General features: G+C 37.8%; 1 protein-coding gene across 1 annotated transcript in view; it reads right to left on the bottom strand.

The window, feature by feature from the left end:
* The window catches only part of LOC150107209 (uncharacterized), a 70,090-nt gene extending 56,229 nt beyond the window's left edge, over positions 1-13,861 (bottom strand). Inside the window, exon 1 of the mRNA XM_090391692.1 lies at positions 13,303-13,861. Within this exon, the coding sequence (XP_090247818.1) occupies positions 13,303-13,861 (559 nt within the window). The remainder of the gene's footprint in view (positions 1-13,302) is intronic.
* Positions 13,862-18,999: the final 5,138 nt, after the last annotated feature.

Below are 18,999 nucleotides of genomic sequence, written 5' to 3'. Positions count from 1 at the left end.
CAATGAAAATGCGTTGTTCTTTCGTGTAGCGCTCCCTTTTTAATAACCCTGAACTGTCAGCTGTTACGCTGTCTTTTTTTCTCGTTGCCAACACTTTACCGCACAAATGGCGCTAAATTTAAATCTTGCGTGAATTTTGGGACACCTTTATATAAAATTCTTACCTAAAAGATGAAATTGAAACCAAGTCTTTTTTTGTAAGCGAATGATGAAACTGCTCAACCAAGACGCTTTATTGAATTTTAATAAAACCAACATTTTTAAAAACTTAATTCGGATGGAGTAGGATGGGAGGAAAGAGCGCTTAAAGTACTAAAACAACTCAAACGAAATATGTGCGCGCGAGCTCTCACAGACACACTACGTTCTAAGTGAACAGACATATCTAGTAGACTCAAACTTGAATTCATGTTGCCGACTACGCAAACCTAAAATTTCTATTTACTTCAGTGCGCTAACAATTCCAGCAATTTAAGGAATGGATATTTTGCTGTGAATTTTAACATCGTTCCAGATAAAGATCCTTGAATGTGCTCGAGGTCAGTAATACTACATAAAACAGGTGCGAGGACAATTGTAGAAGGTTCAGTAATCTGTTCTTAATTGCGGGTTTTAAAGACAACAACATGGAATTTTGATTATGAAAAGAAAGGAACTTAGATGCCCCAGTAATTATAGAAAGCCATCTCTAAATAGCTAGGTAGGGTTCAGTTGGAGTTTTTTAATATCGAGGTGGAAAACAGGAGTTGCTACAAGCTCTGCTCTGGTGAAATGAAGTATTTATCCAAGTGAGATCTTTTCACAGACTACCTAATCACATTTTACAATGGTAGCTGATTTTTACACTGAGCAACTGTTATGGCAGTGTTCACCTAGTAAAGAACTTTGGTGCATCTATCATGATATACTCACAAGGTGATATTTGACTACTCTTCCATGCTCTTTTGTATCTATAGATTGTTTATATTCTCTAGCCAATTGATGTTCAGTGAGATGAAAACTGAAGGGAATTATCCATTTCCGTATGAAACCCGGTTAATTTGCCTTCATTTGAACAGGTTCCCGGTATCAGAAGTATTCGAAATGCCATCCCAACCAAACGACAAATATAGCGACGTTTTTGTTCGAAGGTTATGTGGCGTCAGACTTAAGAGACTCAAACATTTGCCAGTTTCTTGAGGCATTTTCTTTCTACATGCTATTATATGCATTTAGAAAGAAAGCATCGATAGGTTAATTTTTTTTATAACGAACTATCAGGCTTCTAGCTGATAGTTCGTTATAAAATCAGAATGCCCACTACAAGTAAAGATGCCACCTCTGGTAGATGTCGCACATCCCCTTGGAATACGAACATATCATCTTGTGAATTTAGTGTTGTACTTTGTATATATTAATCACAGGTTATTTATATTCTTGATATTTCGCTTCATTGTACTGAAAAAACGGCAACTTTTACTGCCAATATTTTCAAACTACAGGCAGTAAGTATGTAACTGAAAAGACCACTTTCACTGTTAAGAAGGGAATGACGATTCTAGACGAATTCCGAATTCCTTCTAGACGATTCCGAAAATTCTCGAAAAGAAAAAGCGTCATCTTCAAAACCATCCAAATTTGAAAGGAAATGGAAAATGCATTCTCTTTCTGTTCTTCCCAGAGAATTGAGGTTTATCGTGCATCTGGTTCTCTTCGTTCAAAAAGAACTGTCATTGTGCTATGATAGCTTTAGGCACTGCATACTATATTAAGGTTACCCACAGTAAGCTGTGAAGCGAATGGCATTATGCAAATGCCACAGACGGTTTCTAATAGTTACTACAATTTGAAATGAGAAACATGTTGTAGCGATGCGACAATTTTTTTTAATGACAGTTCAACTTTAAAAAAAAATGTGCCTTATCCAAGGGTTTTAAGCCTATGGCACATTTACTAAAGAAAGAGTCAGCTAAAAACGATAGAAACTGTAGCCTTGCTCTACAAACCAAATATGGTAACCGATAGAAAACAACACAGATACACCGAAGACAAAAACACCAAGCCGACATGACATAGCCTCCACTTTTCCCACGAGCTCCGAAGACAATGTACTGTCGAAACGGCTCACACCCCGTTATTCCCACCCCTAATCTCGTTCCATCATATTCTACCCTCCTTTCCCCAATTTTTTTTCTATTTTTCACCTTTTCCCAAAGAATTCTCAGTCCATCCTTAAAACCCAGTTTTAAAATTCGCATACCTCTTGCCTCACCCGCAATTCTTCCTCATCTCACCATCTCCACATTTCCACTCCCCCCCCCCCCCCGCGCCACTTCTTTTCAGTCATACTTCAGCAGTAGTACAAATATATATATCGCCATACGCCGTATGCCGCTGAATAAGAAGACAACCAGGAACATCCTACAAAAGGTATGTCCAAAATTATTCTTCCCGTATATTCTTCATGTATCTGTCTTTAAATCATCAATAATGCCTAAAAATCGAGTAAAAAGCCAACGACATTATGAAAAGGGGTACTCCTAAACAAAAATAGTCATAAAAATTAACAAACATGGTACTTTTTTTTTTCCCACAAGCCATTCTAGATCTGCAGCTGTAAGATGGTGGTCTCATCTAACTCCGATATATGAAAGTCGTCTACAACTTAAAAAGGCATTCACAAACAGTTAAGACCGCAGTGTGATTCGAATCCACAATATTTCAGCAGGTATATGGTGACTATTCACTGGAACAGCCATCTGCTATTTGTTTATCGGATGGAATGACTACCATATGAGAATATGGAAGTTACATGTTTTTCATGAAGCAAAACTAGCCAGAGAACATGAGGCTATTGCATTATGCTTCTTAATTGCGTGTTCTTCTGACCGGTTTGTTGAGGTTCCGGAAGAAAAAGTCCTGTCATATTCTCATAAGAGTGTGGCAATTTTTTTTTTTTTTTTAAATCCCTAAATCACCTTCAAATGGAAAAAAATCTTTATAAAGGTCTTTTCGTCCTAGATCGGATTCAAACTCAGGTCTTGCTCGATCAAAGAGCATCGTTAAAAACAATTGAGCTACGAAGACTCAGTCTGAAATGGGCTGTAATATTTGCATAAAAAAAAATTCATTCTTCCTCCAAAAAGTAAAACTAGCCTACGCGTGATTCACAAACAAATATTTTGGTCTCTGACTTCAGCGTGTTAGCATCCCGGCCTGTTTTGCCGAATGGTTAGCTATCCACTGTCCAATTAGCAGACCAGGAGTTCGAAATCGCACCGGGAGATAATATAACTGCCCTAGCATGTTTTATGCTAATATCATTCGATGGAAGATGAATTTCATGACCCTGTGTGCCTACTTAATTGGAGGCCTAAAGTGGTTTGAAAAAAAAAAAAAAAAAAAAAAAATCACGTGGGTCTCCAGAGTAAGGTTTTTGATTAGCTGACCACCCAAGGCTAATGCACTGTGGGTTAACAATTTTTTATGGGCAGATGAAAAAGAAACACTATAAAGAGTACATATTAGTTAAGATATAGGGACCAATCCAGAGTAGTTCTGAGTATGCCGTAGAAGGCGACAGTACCCTGTACAAGCGGTCGTAACAGAACTGTTTCCAGTAGTCCCAGTCAGAGAGTGAACATTGGCGAGTGTTGTTCGTATATATTTCTCCGCTAGCGCATGCAGAGGGAGGCTCCACAGTTCTCCCCGATCACTGGCCATGTCCTTCGTCAACCAAGCGCACGTTCTTCTTTGTCGTGAGAGCAGTGGATAACAGCGCGCGCTCTGCCTGTTACAGGGGCAGCACAGCAGCATTGTTGTCTGACAATCAGCGCTGATTGCAAACACTGTTAGCAGCCGGTAGAGTTTTGTGTGCGCGAAGCGAACGTTACTGCGGTCAATACATGTGCCTTACGGTAGGAAAGTGTGATAGATTAAATACGGTGATCTGCGGAGTGTTGCTGATGGCGTGGAGGGCACTCCCCGCTGAAATGTTCACAACTTCATCAATTTCATCACACTTTGCGCTCGGGCTTCGTGTTCCACACGCACGTGACAAAGCCTAACGCGTTGAACCTAACAATTACTGTGCACGTAATTGTCGGGACATCTGGCAAATGGCACGCCGGCCTGCATGATGCTTGCACATAGGGTATAGTGCAAGGAAGGCCCGCACCGAGGCCAAAGGGCGGATAGCGATATCTTTTCCCGCCAGAGGTTTTGCACACGGTAGGATGATAATAAATCCCGAGGTACCGCAAATTGGAGGAAATTTTAAAGATAACTCGGGAAATTATGTTAATTTTGCTTGGTCCAACGTTTCGCATGAAGGGAGCTTAAAAGTTGGCACACGGGAAGTGTGATTTGTATCGCTTTGCGTTGATGTCATCGCTTCTCGTAATAAATGCCATTTAATGTCACACTAGTAGGGTATCGAAAGGCCTCGGAGTATCACGCAGGTGTACCTGATACAATACCCAGCTATTAAAGGTAGTTAAATATGGCTTAGTTGCCGACATGCTTGTTTTATTGGCGTCATCACAAAGATAGAGACGAGCAAGTGTGCTCTTATGAAAAACCATTACTCAAGAAAAGGTGCTGATAATACGTTGTTATTAGAAATATATTTCTGTATCCCCCCCTCTTAGTAGTGTAGTTGTTGGTCACCCCTGTTATCTTTAGCTGGCGAGAACCGCGGTCCGAATTCAGTATAGAACCTTGAACTGATTTCATCGAAAGCCAGCGTCACACAAAGGAGAAAATGTTTTTAGACAGCAAAATGGACGAACGACCCAGGATACTCTATGAACAGACATAGCACACTATAGAGAGTTAATATAACTGCCCTAGCAGTTATATTAATTAGGTTTATACGAAGCCAAGTTACTTGGCTGTGGCAGGATATTAAGCAAGGTGTTAAAGAGAAGATGAAAAGAGATAAGAAGGATATCTTCTGCGCCTTACTGCTTCCTCTCTCCTCCCATTCTCTAACGCTGTGCGTTTGAGGTCTTTGCTAAGTTCCTCTAACTTGGCGAGTTTCTTTTTAGTGACATTTCATATCCATACCAATTAGGGGGGAAAAAACAAAGTGATGCCGTATAGCACAATAGGCGTCAAAGATTCTGTGCAAATTATGCTTTTTTTCATTCTGAGCTCTGACTTGGTATCATCTTCTTAGCTAGTCTAGTATCTGTCCACTATATGTCAGTCATCGTTCTATCATCAAACATCTTTATCTCTTCAAGTATAATTTCTCAGCATCTCTTCCTGTAAAGAAGCAGCTCGTTTTTTTGCTCCACCCGATGAACTCTCTGATTGGTTCCCCATCTTCTTCCTCCTCCCTTTGGACATGCCTGATCTATTGTAATGTTTTCCTCCTTGGCTTTTTTTTTTTTTAATGATTTTCTTTTCTGTTCGCTTCGTTACTGAATTTAACAAATAATATTTGTTCTCATTTTTCCCCCATTTTAAAATTTCTCCCTTCCTGCTATTTTCTCTTCAAATACTAACTGAATGGTTAGGATTGGTGTTTATATCTAATTAATTTTGCACAGCTTGATTTTTTTCGAATGCAGTTAGATGATTTTACTCTCTCTCTCTCTCTCTCTCACTCACTCCCCCCACCCCCAATAGTTACGGAGTTGCGACAATGCTGGTGTTTCCCAATTCCATCAATTTCTTTTTCCAGTCAGGTTTATCATCCCTCTTATGCTTGGTTCTCATTTTCATCAGGACATTCGCTGAGAATGACGGCCGTATCCTAATGTTTAATGCAATAGTTTCCAATATATAAAAAGTATTTTCTGAGGTGATATCAGTTCATATCTGCATAACATCCCATAGTTAGTTATTCACATGTGACGCCATTTTGACGAAATTTGGTCAATCCTGTATCTCATTGGATTTGGGGAGTGAAGCCTAAATCATCTTATTTATTTACTTCTTTAAAAAAAAAAAAAAAAAAAAAAAGAGAGAAAATATTGAATTTAAAAATGCTAAATTCAATTTTAGTATTTACGATTGTCTAAGCTTTTTCATTTTCTGTTGCGTCTACAGTGGCCCAAAATTCAATTGTTATTAATATCTGCCATAACGTTTAATATTTAAACCTTTAGGGACGTTTCTATTTAAATATTGGAATAAAAATCTTAATATGTACATCAGAGCGTGAACCAAACTCAGCGAATTAACCGACTTATGGGCACTTAATCTAAATGAACATTTCAACATAAAAACGATCAAACATGCAAACTAAATTTCGAAACACTCCCAGTTCAAAGACTCATTCTTCAGATTAGTTCAAACAGAGAGGAGACATTCGAGTAAGAACCTATTCTGTCCTATTCCCTCAGCCATACGAATGGTGGGGGTGGCTACCATACTAGGGAGATGATTATGAGCAAGGTGGTTTCCCGTTGCCTTCCTTGCCGTACTCTTATAATTGTAGGTTGTTTTGCGGGATGAAAACCCTCCACCTCCGTATGAGACCGGTTAACTCACCTTTAGTCGAAATAGACTAGATGAAGGTTCCTGACGTCTTGAACGGGAATCGAATCCAGGTCTTTTCGACCAAAGGGCTTCGTTTATACTGACTGAGTTACGGAGGCTCTAAAAAACTATTACATTCAAAATATTGAAATCTGTTGCTAAAACAGAATACCCTTTAACCCAGACCTTAAAAAGGAAGTGTGGTTATGAAATCCTGCACATTTAAAATAATGCAAAATATAACAAGATGGCATCACTGGGATATTTACATTCAATTTCCAACATCCTCGTTAATTAGAGTGAAAAAAAAAAAAAGAAAAAGCTCTTATTTGCCCCGGTCTCTAAGAATATATTCTTATCGCAACACTTTCAGTTTTAGCCATTCTAGCACTCATATTTTCCTTTTCTTCTTCTCATCAGCATTCTTTATTAAGGAAAAAGGGTTGACACACCTCATTGAACTCCCTTGCCGTCAATTTCCCCACAGTCTTAAGTGTGGTCTTCTCTTTCAACCATGTAATTGCTTTAGTTCGTTTTTAGGATTACTTTACTCATGAACTCCTTATTCATCTACTTTTGGGTTTGGCTAATGGAGAGGTATGAAAGTATCCAGTGAACAATTTATAGTACTTAGGTAAGCGTGCTGGCCAACTAAATGATATTTCATGCTCACCTTGAACATAGCAGGAATGCACAGAAGTGAAACATCAGACACTTCTCGTATGTCACTCCTTTATGCAATGAGATTTCTTTTCAATAACCGACATAATTATTTTTTGTAACACAGAAAATTCGGAATTAAAATGCGACTTATAGAATTCTATCAGCCAGAAGAGTAAGTCCAGATTAACTGAATGTGTGGAAAATAAAGAAAAAAAAAAAAAAAACTCACAAACTTCGTATGTTTGCTTTAAGAACAATGCTAGCAGTAAAAACTCCCCTCGTATAAGCTGGAGTTAAATAGGATTTACTTATTAGTTTGCTACTTTACTTATTTTCATTGCGAGCATTATAAATTAAGTGCAAATAATACTGCATAAATTCCCACATGCGAATGGAACTTTTTCAGTTCCCTTCAGTCCTCCAATAAGCGGGGCCTGATCTCACACCGGGCGATGAATTTCATCTTCCTGGTAATCACAAAAAAAAAGCATTTTTTTGTGATTACAAAAATGCCATCCAGGCCGACATTCTTATACAGTAGTTACTTCGTATAACAAACAGCGACCACTCGGCCAACCAGGCCGACATTCTTCATATAACAAACAACGACCACAATTCATTATTTGTTTGTTTTTGATGCAGTAATTATGTTTTATTGCGCAATTTACATTTTGATCACTGATGATCATATTTAATGTAGATCGCGTGAAAAACAGATCATAATATGTTGTTAGAAACAATTTAACATTTTTTTTTTTCGGTTTTAAAACAATGTGGGATTTAATATCCCCTTAATTTAAATAATGTTTATATCGCCGAAATGAAGCCTATTGGCTCTTTATATTTAAGTATATTTAAGCAATTGAACATAATTAAATATGTTAAGAATTTTTTAACAAATTTCTCTCAAGTGCTTAACTGATGTTAAGAAAATAATTATTTTGTTAAAGAAATAACGTAATATCAACGTGAAAAAAATTGCTTTATTTCATTGATGAATGTCCATGAAATTCAGAATGAAATATACTTAATGAACATTATCGCGTGGTTTACGTTATGATGTTGCGTCAGAGAAAAACATGCTAATCCTCAGAAGTCCTGTTCAGCTCATAACAATTCATAAGCATCTGAACCGATTTGTATGAAATATAGTATCCTTATAAAAAAAATTCTGTCCAGTCATGGCATTGCGAGTTTAAACTGGAACACCGTTTACATAAAATAATACGAATTTTCTAGACAGGCAACAACAGAAAAGACTGCTGCGATAACAAGCTTATGTCGCTGTAGAATTTTTTTTTTTTATTTTGTCGGCTTGTGAAGTGGCGACTGAATCAAATAGGTGCAAGACAGCGGTGTGTTATGCCTGTCGCTGATTTCGGTTCACTGGTCGGCGCTAAACCAGGCCGTGAAGTGTGTGAACCAAACACAGGATCACAGCTAAAAGGTCTTCTGCCTGTTTTCTTGGATCATTTTCATGCTTGTAATTACCCTCTGCTAATTTAGCAAATCAAAGGAACGGTATCTCTTCGGTTATCGAAGTACTGCATTCTGTCATTCTTGCTGAACTATGCAGGCTTCTTGTTTAATTGGTAATTAAAAACTATCCAACCTTAGAACAGAATGCACCTTTCCTTATAGATTGGTCCTTCTATAAAGCTACGGATTTTGTATACTCAATAATTCAAGCTTCCGTGGTTCGGCAACTCGATATTAATTTAATCCTTTAATAAGTTCCCCCCCCCCTTCTCCCATCGGGGAAGGAGGGGAAAGTTTTGCCTCCGTTTTGAAATCAACGCGTAGGCAAAACTTTTCATATGCCATAAACTAAGTTAGAATTTTATAGTGATTATAGTTATAAAAGTTTTTATTTTTCTGTTTGGTTTGAGAAATTGATTCATTGATTACTTAAGTATAAAGAGCTAATAAGCTTCATTTCGGCAATGAAAACATTACTTAAATTAAGGGGATATTAAATCCCGCATAGTTTTAAAACCGAATAAGAAACTCAAAGATAGGAATCAGAGAGTTTCTTGCCGAATATAGTAAAACTATATAAAGTATCGGCGACACTAGCGTTAGCCAATGCAAGTGACCTTAGTACGTAGTACAATACCGGGTAACTCGTTGCAAAGGTGGAGGAAGTTCAGATCGCTATTCTTAGGTATTTTCCATAATGTAAAAACACATTTCCTAGGAAATGTATGCTGTTATTACATTATGGAGGGAGGTCACTACCCAGACCGGTTTCAGCCTTTTTTGAGGCTTCATCAGTGAGTAGCTAGACCTATCTGGGTAGTGACCTCCCTCCATAATGTAATAACAGCATACATTTCCTAGGAAATGTGTTTTTACATTATGGAAAATACCTAAGAATAGCGATCTGAACTTCCCCCACCTTTGCAACGAGTCGTCCGGTATTGTACTACGTACTAGGGTCACTTGCATTGGCTAACGCTAGTGTCGCCGATACTTTATATAGTTTTACTATATTCGGCAAGAAACTCTCTGATTCCTATCTTTGAGTTTCTTATTCGGTTTTAAAACTATGTGGGATTTAATATCCCCTTAATTTAAGTAATGATTCATTGATTTTATTTCAAGGTCTCAAAAATGAATTCTCATCGTATAATCCTCTTTATTGGAAGCTTCATGTGATAAAATCACTTTTCGATTCAAGAACGGCGTTTCCGGCTGTGTGTGTGTGTGTGTGTGTGTGTTTGGTTTCAAGAACAGCGTTTCCGGCTGCGTGTGTGTGTGTGTTTGGTTTTTAGCCCTGTAAATCCTAAACATAGTTCACTAAAACATTGTACATAGGCTAACGTAGTTGTTCGCCTAAAGATAGTTTTACTTAGCACAACTAATATCGCATACTATAGCAGATTGGAAATGCTATTGAAAGATTATTGAACAACATATAGAAAAACATATCAAAAACAGAATAACAGAAATTTCCGTTCTGTCTTGAGTCGCCCTAGATGATGACGGAGTTCAGAAACTAGAATATTCTGGAATGCTCCAGAATCATCTATTCTTGGGACTGTCATAAAGCAAGAGGACATCTCAAGATGTCTATTTCTTTAAGATTTCACAGAGAATAACTCATGGAATAAAATATTTTTAAAGAAATCCTTGAAGTGACTTGACTGAAAGGTGATAAGGCTTATTCACAATTACAGCAGTTTACTTTTAACGCCATTTATTGCATATGGGGGGGGAAGGATGGGGGATTTAAATAGAGAATTTTAGAATTTATTGATTTCTTACAACCAATAGCGAATCCCTTCTGCTATAAAGATCACGTGTATTTTTTTTTTCGATGCAAACTACTCAAACAAGGTATGGAATGATATGGCGATGAATATTAAGAGGATTATTATACGCTCCCGAGGCGTTTTAAACTTCATGATAACCCAACAGAAGAAAGGAATCAAGTTCTTTCCACTTTTTTTTTTTTTTGCATGAGAACAACTTTCAAGGTTCGTTCTGTTGTCGTATTACATTTCGTTCGCTGAATATGCAAAGGTCATTTCAAAAAGCACAATTTGATGAATCGGAAATGCACTGCCTGACAGTAAAATGGATTATGCAAATCTTTATATCTCCTAAAGTTCCAAGGAGCAAGTATCATTAACCTCAAAAACCAGTTCATTTATGTCGGCCATCAACTGATTATTTCCTAACAGTTCATAATGTATTCCACTAATGTAACCCCTTTTCTTTTATTCTATCACTCGTCAATGCTACCCAATGATGAAATTAGACATCTGATAAACAATTGTGAATATATTTCTTCTTTTCTTTATTTTAAATGCTACAGTTTAAAATTTAAAAAAAAATAATTCAACGAAAGAAAATCCAACTCAGTCAAGGCTCTCACATACTCAGTTCTGAATAAATAGTGTGTAAAAACATCTGTATAACCTGTCCTTAAAAATAAATTAAATTATAAAGCTCCGAGTATAACAATGAGATAAAAACTTTCAATTTCACTGACAAAAATGCTTGATATTACTTTAAGTAAAGACAAGTTACTCAGCCTCTTAGTTTAAAAGCAACCTGGCTTTTTTAGAATCCTTAGTATTATTACTAATAGGAAAGTTAACCCTACCTGAATCTATTATCCGCATGTTCATCATTTCAGCATCATTAAAAAAAATAAAGAAACTACAATAAAATAAATAATTTCTATGTTGTTGAGCCGAATGTTAGTTGACTCGTTGAGCTAATGTATCCCGAAAGAAAATTAAATACAAATACATGTAATGTGTATTGCTAGCAGCATACTTTGCTGAAACGAATAAAATATTTTCCTTATATTATATTCTATTATATAATTTATATAACGTAATATAATTGACGTTATATTACATTTACTAACTAAAGTTTTATTGAGTTATTTAACATAAATTTTATTTTTAAAAAAATATGAAAAGTTTGAAGTTTAAAATAACCTACATCAATGACTATCAAATCGCCATATGATTCTTGTGTTGTATCTTAATGAAGATTTTAAGGAAGGAACAAACGTATAAATAATACAAAGCACAAAAAAATGAGGTATATTAGTTTAGTGTGTTGGAATTTTAAAGATGGGTACGCATTCGAAACAAAAATGCTGTGTGGGAATTTATTTTTTTATTTTTATGTAGATCCTATAGACGTAAGATTGTAAAGCAAGCGTATATTTGGTGCTGTAGGTGAAAGGTTAGGTAACCCTTTACTTTGTTTAGGAGATCAAACATGGTACTATTTAACCACTTCTGGCCTCCACTAATCAGGGTGGTGGCCTCACACTAGGTGATGAAATTCATCCGCTACCTCTAAAGACATTCACGCAACAACGATGTCCAAGGTGGGATTCAACCCTCCCCCCAGTAGCTAATTGGTTGAAAGCAGAGATGTTATGTACTAAGACAACATCTGTTGAAGTTGTAATTCTGTTTTTGTATCGGTTATGTAATTAATGAATGATCCCCGAAGAATCAAATTCATCCTGTTAGGTAAGAATATCCACATTAATACTATTCCTGTGAGATCTTCTTTTGAGTGTCAATTTGACTATCAAATAATTAAAGAGAATACGGTTAAGATAGAAACTAGTATATAGCCTGTGTATTGTAGAAAAGAAACTAACTTAAAAAATCCTATTCAGGAAACATACTGCAAAAACGTCAACAAACAATGTCACAGAAAAGGTAGCTACAGAATATATGAAAGCAATTACCTACTGAGAAAAAAGTACAGAATTATTGTACAATACACAGCAGTTGTTTGAAATAGGCCTAAAGAAAATACTTGCGAATGTGCAGCTAAAATCACCCAAATTGTGTTAGTCGTTGAGCTCCAGATGGAGATAGGCAGAGGTTTAAGCTCGTGAAGCGTTTAACTGCAAATCAAAAGGGGGGGGGGTATCTTTTTGATATACCACATTATAGTATCAGAGGAGCAATATTAAATTTGTGATGTGCAGTTCATATATTTGTATTATTCTTAGCCAGCGAAAGAAATCAACTCCTCCTACAGGATCTTCTCAGCAATTTGCAAGACAATGAACCATGAAGTAAAGCATATTTTTATGCTTTGTTTCGTATTGCTATAATTTACATTCTCCTATCATCTTCGAGTATTTAATAAAAAGACAATTCCACCATGCCCGATAAAGACATTTAGAAATAATGTTTTGGTGTTTATCATTGAAAATATCCAAACAGCACATCAGGTAAGCACAGACTTAAGCGCGATTGGGTTTATTTATTCCGGCAGATTAAAATGTTTTAGACGAGTAAAGTGAAAACCCCTTATACAGCTTTCGCCAAGTTAAAGTATTTCTTTTCCCGAAATAAGTATTAATGCTAGTTGTAATATTGGACTGGATTTTGTATCGTCATTGGTCCTGTATGGACATGAGGATCGACAGCCATGCTTAAGCATGTGAATCATATACAACAGGTTTTTATTTCAAATAGCAGGGTGAGTTTAATGTGTTTCCGCTACGTGTTTTGTGGCTCAAAATAGGCCTAAACAAGATGCTTGCAAATGTGTGTAACTAAAGCGAAATTGTGTCAGTCGTTTCTTTGACTGTTTAAGATTATTACAGAATCTGCAAATAGTAATTCCTGAAATCACGTGGTTTCTGTTGCTATGGCCCTTACATTAAATGTCACCTACCTGGTAACCGGTGCGGGATGAAGCGAGGATGCCGTGCAAGCAGCCACGGGTACAGAGGATACGTTTCCCGACTTAGGAGGAACGGAGATACTGGCTGAAACTGCGAATGGCAGTGTCCGATTCCCACTGCTGACAGCGGGCCGGCGGAGTACGTCGGTGACGTCGGTTCTGGCTGACCGCTGTTGTAGAGTCCTGTCCTCACGGCGCACACCGACTCCAGGTAAAGACCCGACGGATTGCTGGCGGGATTAGCACTGCTAACCGACAGTCCGGAGAGCGATGTGGCCGGCAGTACCGTGGCAGGGAACGTCGGCACTGGAGCCAGCGGCGCTTCCGATGACCGCGGAAGGGTGCTTCTCAGGTGAGGTAACGGAGGGGAGGCGGCGTTCTTAGGTTCGAAACTGTCCAGACACTCCCGGGACGTCGGGGTGCTGATGATGATCGATTCCGAGTTGTGTTTCTGTCTGTCGCCGTCTTTTCCCACAAGCGCCTCGATGGAGAAGCCGAGTTTGGGTTTCGTGGGGACGGGAACCACTGGAATCGGAGCGAGTGGCATCATGCTGTATCATACGCACCCAGGTCGCGGTAGAGCAACTCTCGCCTTTCTTCCTTCTCGGTATCTTTTCGGGAAAAAAAGGGGAAAAAGAAGGGAACGCGTGGGGTCTCGTCGGCCTCCGTGACACCGTTCGCCCGCAAGTCGTTCGCTTCTACACTAATTACGAAAAGTCTGCACACATTAAAAGAAAGGCGCGTAATTGTCGTGGCACCTACAGCACACCGGCCATAGAGGCGATAAAAAAACGGGGGGGAAACCTCCAACAGTAAGTTGTTTCAACTTGCCACCTCCATGTTTCGTGCACTTCTATGGCCAGTGAATGGAGGTCGCTAATGCACCCGCTCAACTGGCATTTTCATAGGCTAATTGCACTACTAAGGACGTTATTGGTTGTAATGTCGCTGTCTTATTGGTCGATAGCACGCTAAACACGTCGCTTGAAACGTACCATTTGCTGCCGGGAAAGAATAATTGAAGATATTTGCACACCCCGTGTGTTGAAAGCTCAAGGACACCTTATTGGCTGAAGTCTGCAGATCCTGACAAGTACCGCCCTCTAGTGACAAATGTATGTGTCAAGAGCGAGGATGCCTCCGACTATGCATGCGCTTACGGAAACAGCAGAGCCACGTGCAACTCCTATAAACTACGCTCGAACAGAAGACGTACATCTTGTCTTGTTATCTGATAGAAAGTTTCGCTTTTAGAATAGCGATGCGTGCATTTTAATTTTTGGTCTTCACCGTGAAATATCCCGAAATGTGCAAAAATAAAGTGGAAAGATAAAACATGACAAATGGGGAAAAGTCGCCACCCTTTCGAGCTGTTGTAAGTATGTTTACCTTATTATTCGCAATGTCACAAAGAAATGACAAAATAAAAAAAATATTGATTTTTATTGAAATATTTGTGGTTTTTTATTAGGTGTCAACCAGTCGCTGCAACCCAAACGGGCAATGAATTCTGATGACTGGTTTTTGACTAGAGTGCAACTGTCTAAACAGATCCACTATCAGGACAGTTGCATTACTTGCGGATACGATACTTCGGCTTGTTCCATCATGAATATTTTACAGGGAAATATTTCAAACATAGCAAAAAAGCTTCCATCCATAAACACATGCCGACTTCAACATTTACTTCATCTAAAATGATCATATTACATAAGGAGAAATAAGCATCTACTTCAGAGTTTACAATAACAAGAAGAAGAAAAAAATAGCAATTCAAATAACGAAACGCATCACTAGTACATCCTATCCTTATGTAAACAGACAACTTTTCTTTAACGTTCACTGCCTGTGCCATCATTTCTGTTTAGATTAAATGAGGTGTTGTCAATACTCCAACTTTTCTGTCCAGAGACGTGATCTGATAAACTTAATATTTCTATTCTGTGATACTAAGTCTGGAAGGGAAAATGTCAGAGGAATGGGTGAAATCGATATTAGTGACATCATACAAGAAAGGAAATAAGCTAGAATGTAAAAATTATAGAACAGTTGCCTTCACAAGTCACCTTGGTAAGGTGGTGAGGATGATACTGACAGAAAGATTGAGAATACAATTAGAAGCATACCTTGCTGATGAGCAAGAAGCATTTCGGAAAGGTAGAAGTACAATTCAACAGATTTTGACAATGCGGTTAATAACAGAGAAAGCTAGGAGAAAAAACAAAAACATATATACTTGCTTTGTTGATTTTCAGAAGACATTTGATAGTATCGACCAGAAAGTGACATTAGCAGTGCTACCCTATGGAATTGAGAGAAAACTAATAGCTATATTAAAAGATGTTTATCAGAATGCAGTTGTAGCAGTTAGTATATGTGATGATTTTGGGGAAATGGTTTAAAACAAGCAGAGGTACTAGACAGGGAGACCCAATATCACCAAGCATTTTCATCGCACATTTAAAAAGAGCAATGGATAAAATGAAGGAAGATGTAAAAGGAATATCAGTACACGGGGATAAGAATTAACAAGCTGAGATTTGCAGATGACATTGTTATTATTGAAGAAGATGAAAGAGAACTACGAAAAACATCGCAACTGCTAAACGAGGAAGGGAAAAAATTTGGACTTGTTATGAACTTGGAAAAAACAAACACAATGGCATTTGGTGAGAAGAACATGAAACAAAAGATATAAGTGGATGGAATTGATATAAAAAATGTAGAATAATTCACAAATTTGGGAAGCAAAATGACATATTTGGACTGTAAAAAAGAAATAAAGATCAGGATTGCAAAGGGAAGAACAAATCTGAAGGCCATGGACAACATCTGGAAAAGTAAAGTGATCAGCCCGCAAATAAAACTAAAAGCACTGGAAACATGCATCTTTAGGGGTGTACTGTATGGATCTGAAACGTGGGTAATAAATAAGTAATCAAGAAAAAGAATTTTGGCATTTGAAAGAACTTGTTATAGGAAGATTCTAAGAATAAGATGGGTACAGAAAGTCACCAATGAAGAGCTCTTTCGGAAGATACAACCAAAGGAGAATCTAATGCAGAAGATTATAAAACGGAAGCTGCAATTATTTGGACACATCTGTAGAATCACTGAGGACCGGAAGATAAAAGACATTCATGTTTGGTATGATGGACGGCGTAAACAGAAGAGGTAGACCATACAGAGAATGGATTGACGACATAAAGGACTGGTGTGGAATGGGTGTACAGATACTGTGACACTGTGCAAAGAAAGGTGGGAGAAGATAGTAAAGGAGGCTTCGGCCAACAACAGGTACTGAGCCCATGATTCATGATGATACTATCTCCATTATTTTACTCGAATTTCACAAGAATTCGGGGGAAATCTCACTTCGTTTCGAAAATTAAATAATTTGATTATTGCTTCAACTTGAGATTATAAAGATGAATTACGACTGGAGTTACTTCGTTAGTGCAAAGCAAGAAACCTTCGAAGGCTCACACTGTGCTAAATTATTACATGAATTAGGTCGAATCTGTGGGCAAAAATGATCAAAACAAAGCCAACTGTTGCAGTGTATTTCATTGGAATCGTATATTTTATTTACGGCAATGCATTTTAGTACCACCACCATAAAATGGGCAAGATAATCCTAAAACCAGACTAAACCTAGAATTGTTCTTGCCAATTCAGGCTTCCAATAAGCATACTGAGTCAATTTTCATGTTGAGGATCGTAAAACTTTTTAACTAAGTGGCTTTCAAAGTTTCACCTGTGAGGTATTAATTTTTACCAGCTCCTTCGGTATAACAAGTGTTAGTAGTAGGACTACAAATTGCCCTATGAATATTAATATTTCACTTATAATCACAATGTTAGTTGTAAACATACAGGATTCTTATATTTAATCAAATATATCAAAAAAAAAAAAAAAGATAATACTTCGATATTTAATGAAGGTATCTCACAAAGAAACTTGTAGACATCGAAGTGTATTTAACTGAAAATCCGAAGCTGTATCATTTCTAGCAGGAATGAAGCAAATGCTGAGAACGACTAGAAGTAATAAATAGCCAAATCAGCGATACACCTCATTTACAGCATGCAGATTAAGGCTGGGTCCGCGCGGTTAGCCTAGTGGCTTTGCGCTTGGCAACCATATGCCTGGGGAAGGAGTGTCTTAGGTTCGATTCCCGTCAACGATGTGAGGAGCTGAAGGATCTTCCTCAGCCATAGCGAAGTTAAGCGGTCTTGGGCGCGGGAAGTAGGGTTTCTTCTGCCAGTTTATCTGGTTTTTCATCCCGCAAGCAGGCAAACCGGCCTCGTGAACACACACAGGGATAAGCCAGGAATACTTCGAGGCATAGGAGTGACCATTTTATCCTTGTATTTCGGTTACGAAATCCAAGCATGCTTGGAGGGTTGTGGGCGTTAAAGACCTGTTAAAGCCATTGAGAGAGATAGATTAACGCTGGACGATAGCACACCTAATACGATCAGCAAAACTGTACAAGAGAAGATGCAGAGGTAATCAAATTAAAAGAATATCATACCGTCCCATCTACAGACGCTTCAATGTTTATTTTCCAGAGGGGTATTTAATGCTCTCTATAGAGGAGTATTTGAATGGATATTGATATGAGGTCAGTACTATTTGATCAAAACTCTCTGTAGAGTTGACAACTGAAGTAAAGGTCAACAGTCGTACTCATTGAAAAGTCTTGGATGTGACATGAAACACAATAAATATGACATAATTATGTTTTGGGGACAGTAAAGGTGGGTCTTAAGAAGATTAATTAACCACCTGTTCTCAGACTGCATCCTCGGAAAAATTGTTCCCGCGATTTTGTGTTGAGATTTAATTTATCACACCATGCGGGCACATCACTAGTTAGACAATTGTCTTTAAATTCTCAATACATTTCACATTATTATTACTTAGATTTGCAAACCCAACTGTCACCATGAACATCCTCTAGAAAATCCAAAGCAGTTTGTAGGTCGATTTCACAGCATAGATTATGCTGGTGATCAGCTTGGACTTCTTTCAGGAGGGAGCAATAAAAGATCTGTACTCTTCTCTTCCAGCGAACAAACTGGGAATCACTGCGTAGCAGCGGCCGATATATCGGTAATGTTCCCAATGCCAATGCAAGAAATTAGTTTCATTTTCGGAGACCACTTTTTTTTTTTTTTTTTCAAGTTACTTCAGTCTCCAGTAAGCAGGCTGGTGGTCCTATCACTATGGTTGAGAACCTCATCAATGTGACCAATACATTAACGAAAACATTGGAGTTAACAGCAGAAGTAACTTCTCATCTAAACGTGGCAAGGTGCTGTATGAGCACCACATTTCCAACATGCTGTCCAAAGCCAAACTATAACTCGTTGTAATTTGACTTTAAACGCATCTTTTACAGCAGTTCTTACTTCTTAATGATATTAAGCAGTAAGAACCCTTGTACTTAAGTAATTGTCTTACCTTTTTATCCTTTGAACTTTGACAAGTCAAAATGTGTCAACAAATTCCTTTATTTTTCTTTACTTCTCCTTTCTCTCTTATGAAAAACGAAGTCTTCAAGTGTAATATCTGTAAAAATAAATTGTGGGAATTGAGGAAGGGAGGGAGAATTGTTGGCTAGTTATGAACGCTTCAGAAATTTCTCTAGTCAAGTGTATTGACGTCTGTTACCTACTTAC

This window comes from Typopeltis vanoorti, chromosome 4, assembly GCF_054136105.1.
Source record: "Typopeltis vanoorti isolate ZY-2024b chromosome 4, IOZ_Tvanoo_1.0, whole genome shotgun sequence".
Taxonomy (NCBI): domain Eukaryota; kingdom Metazoa; phylum Arthropoda; class Arachnida; order Uropygi; family Thelyphonidae; genus Typopeltis; species Typopeltis vanoorti.
Note: the sequence above shows the minus strand (reverse complement) of the source record. Positions and strands in the feature narration are given on the sequence as shown.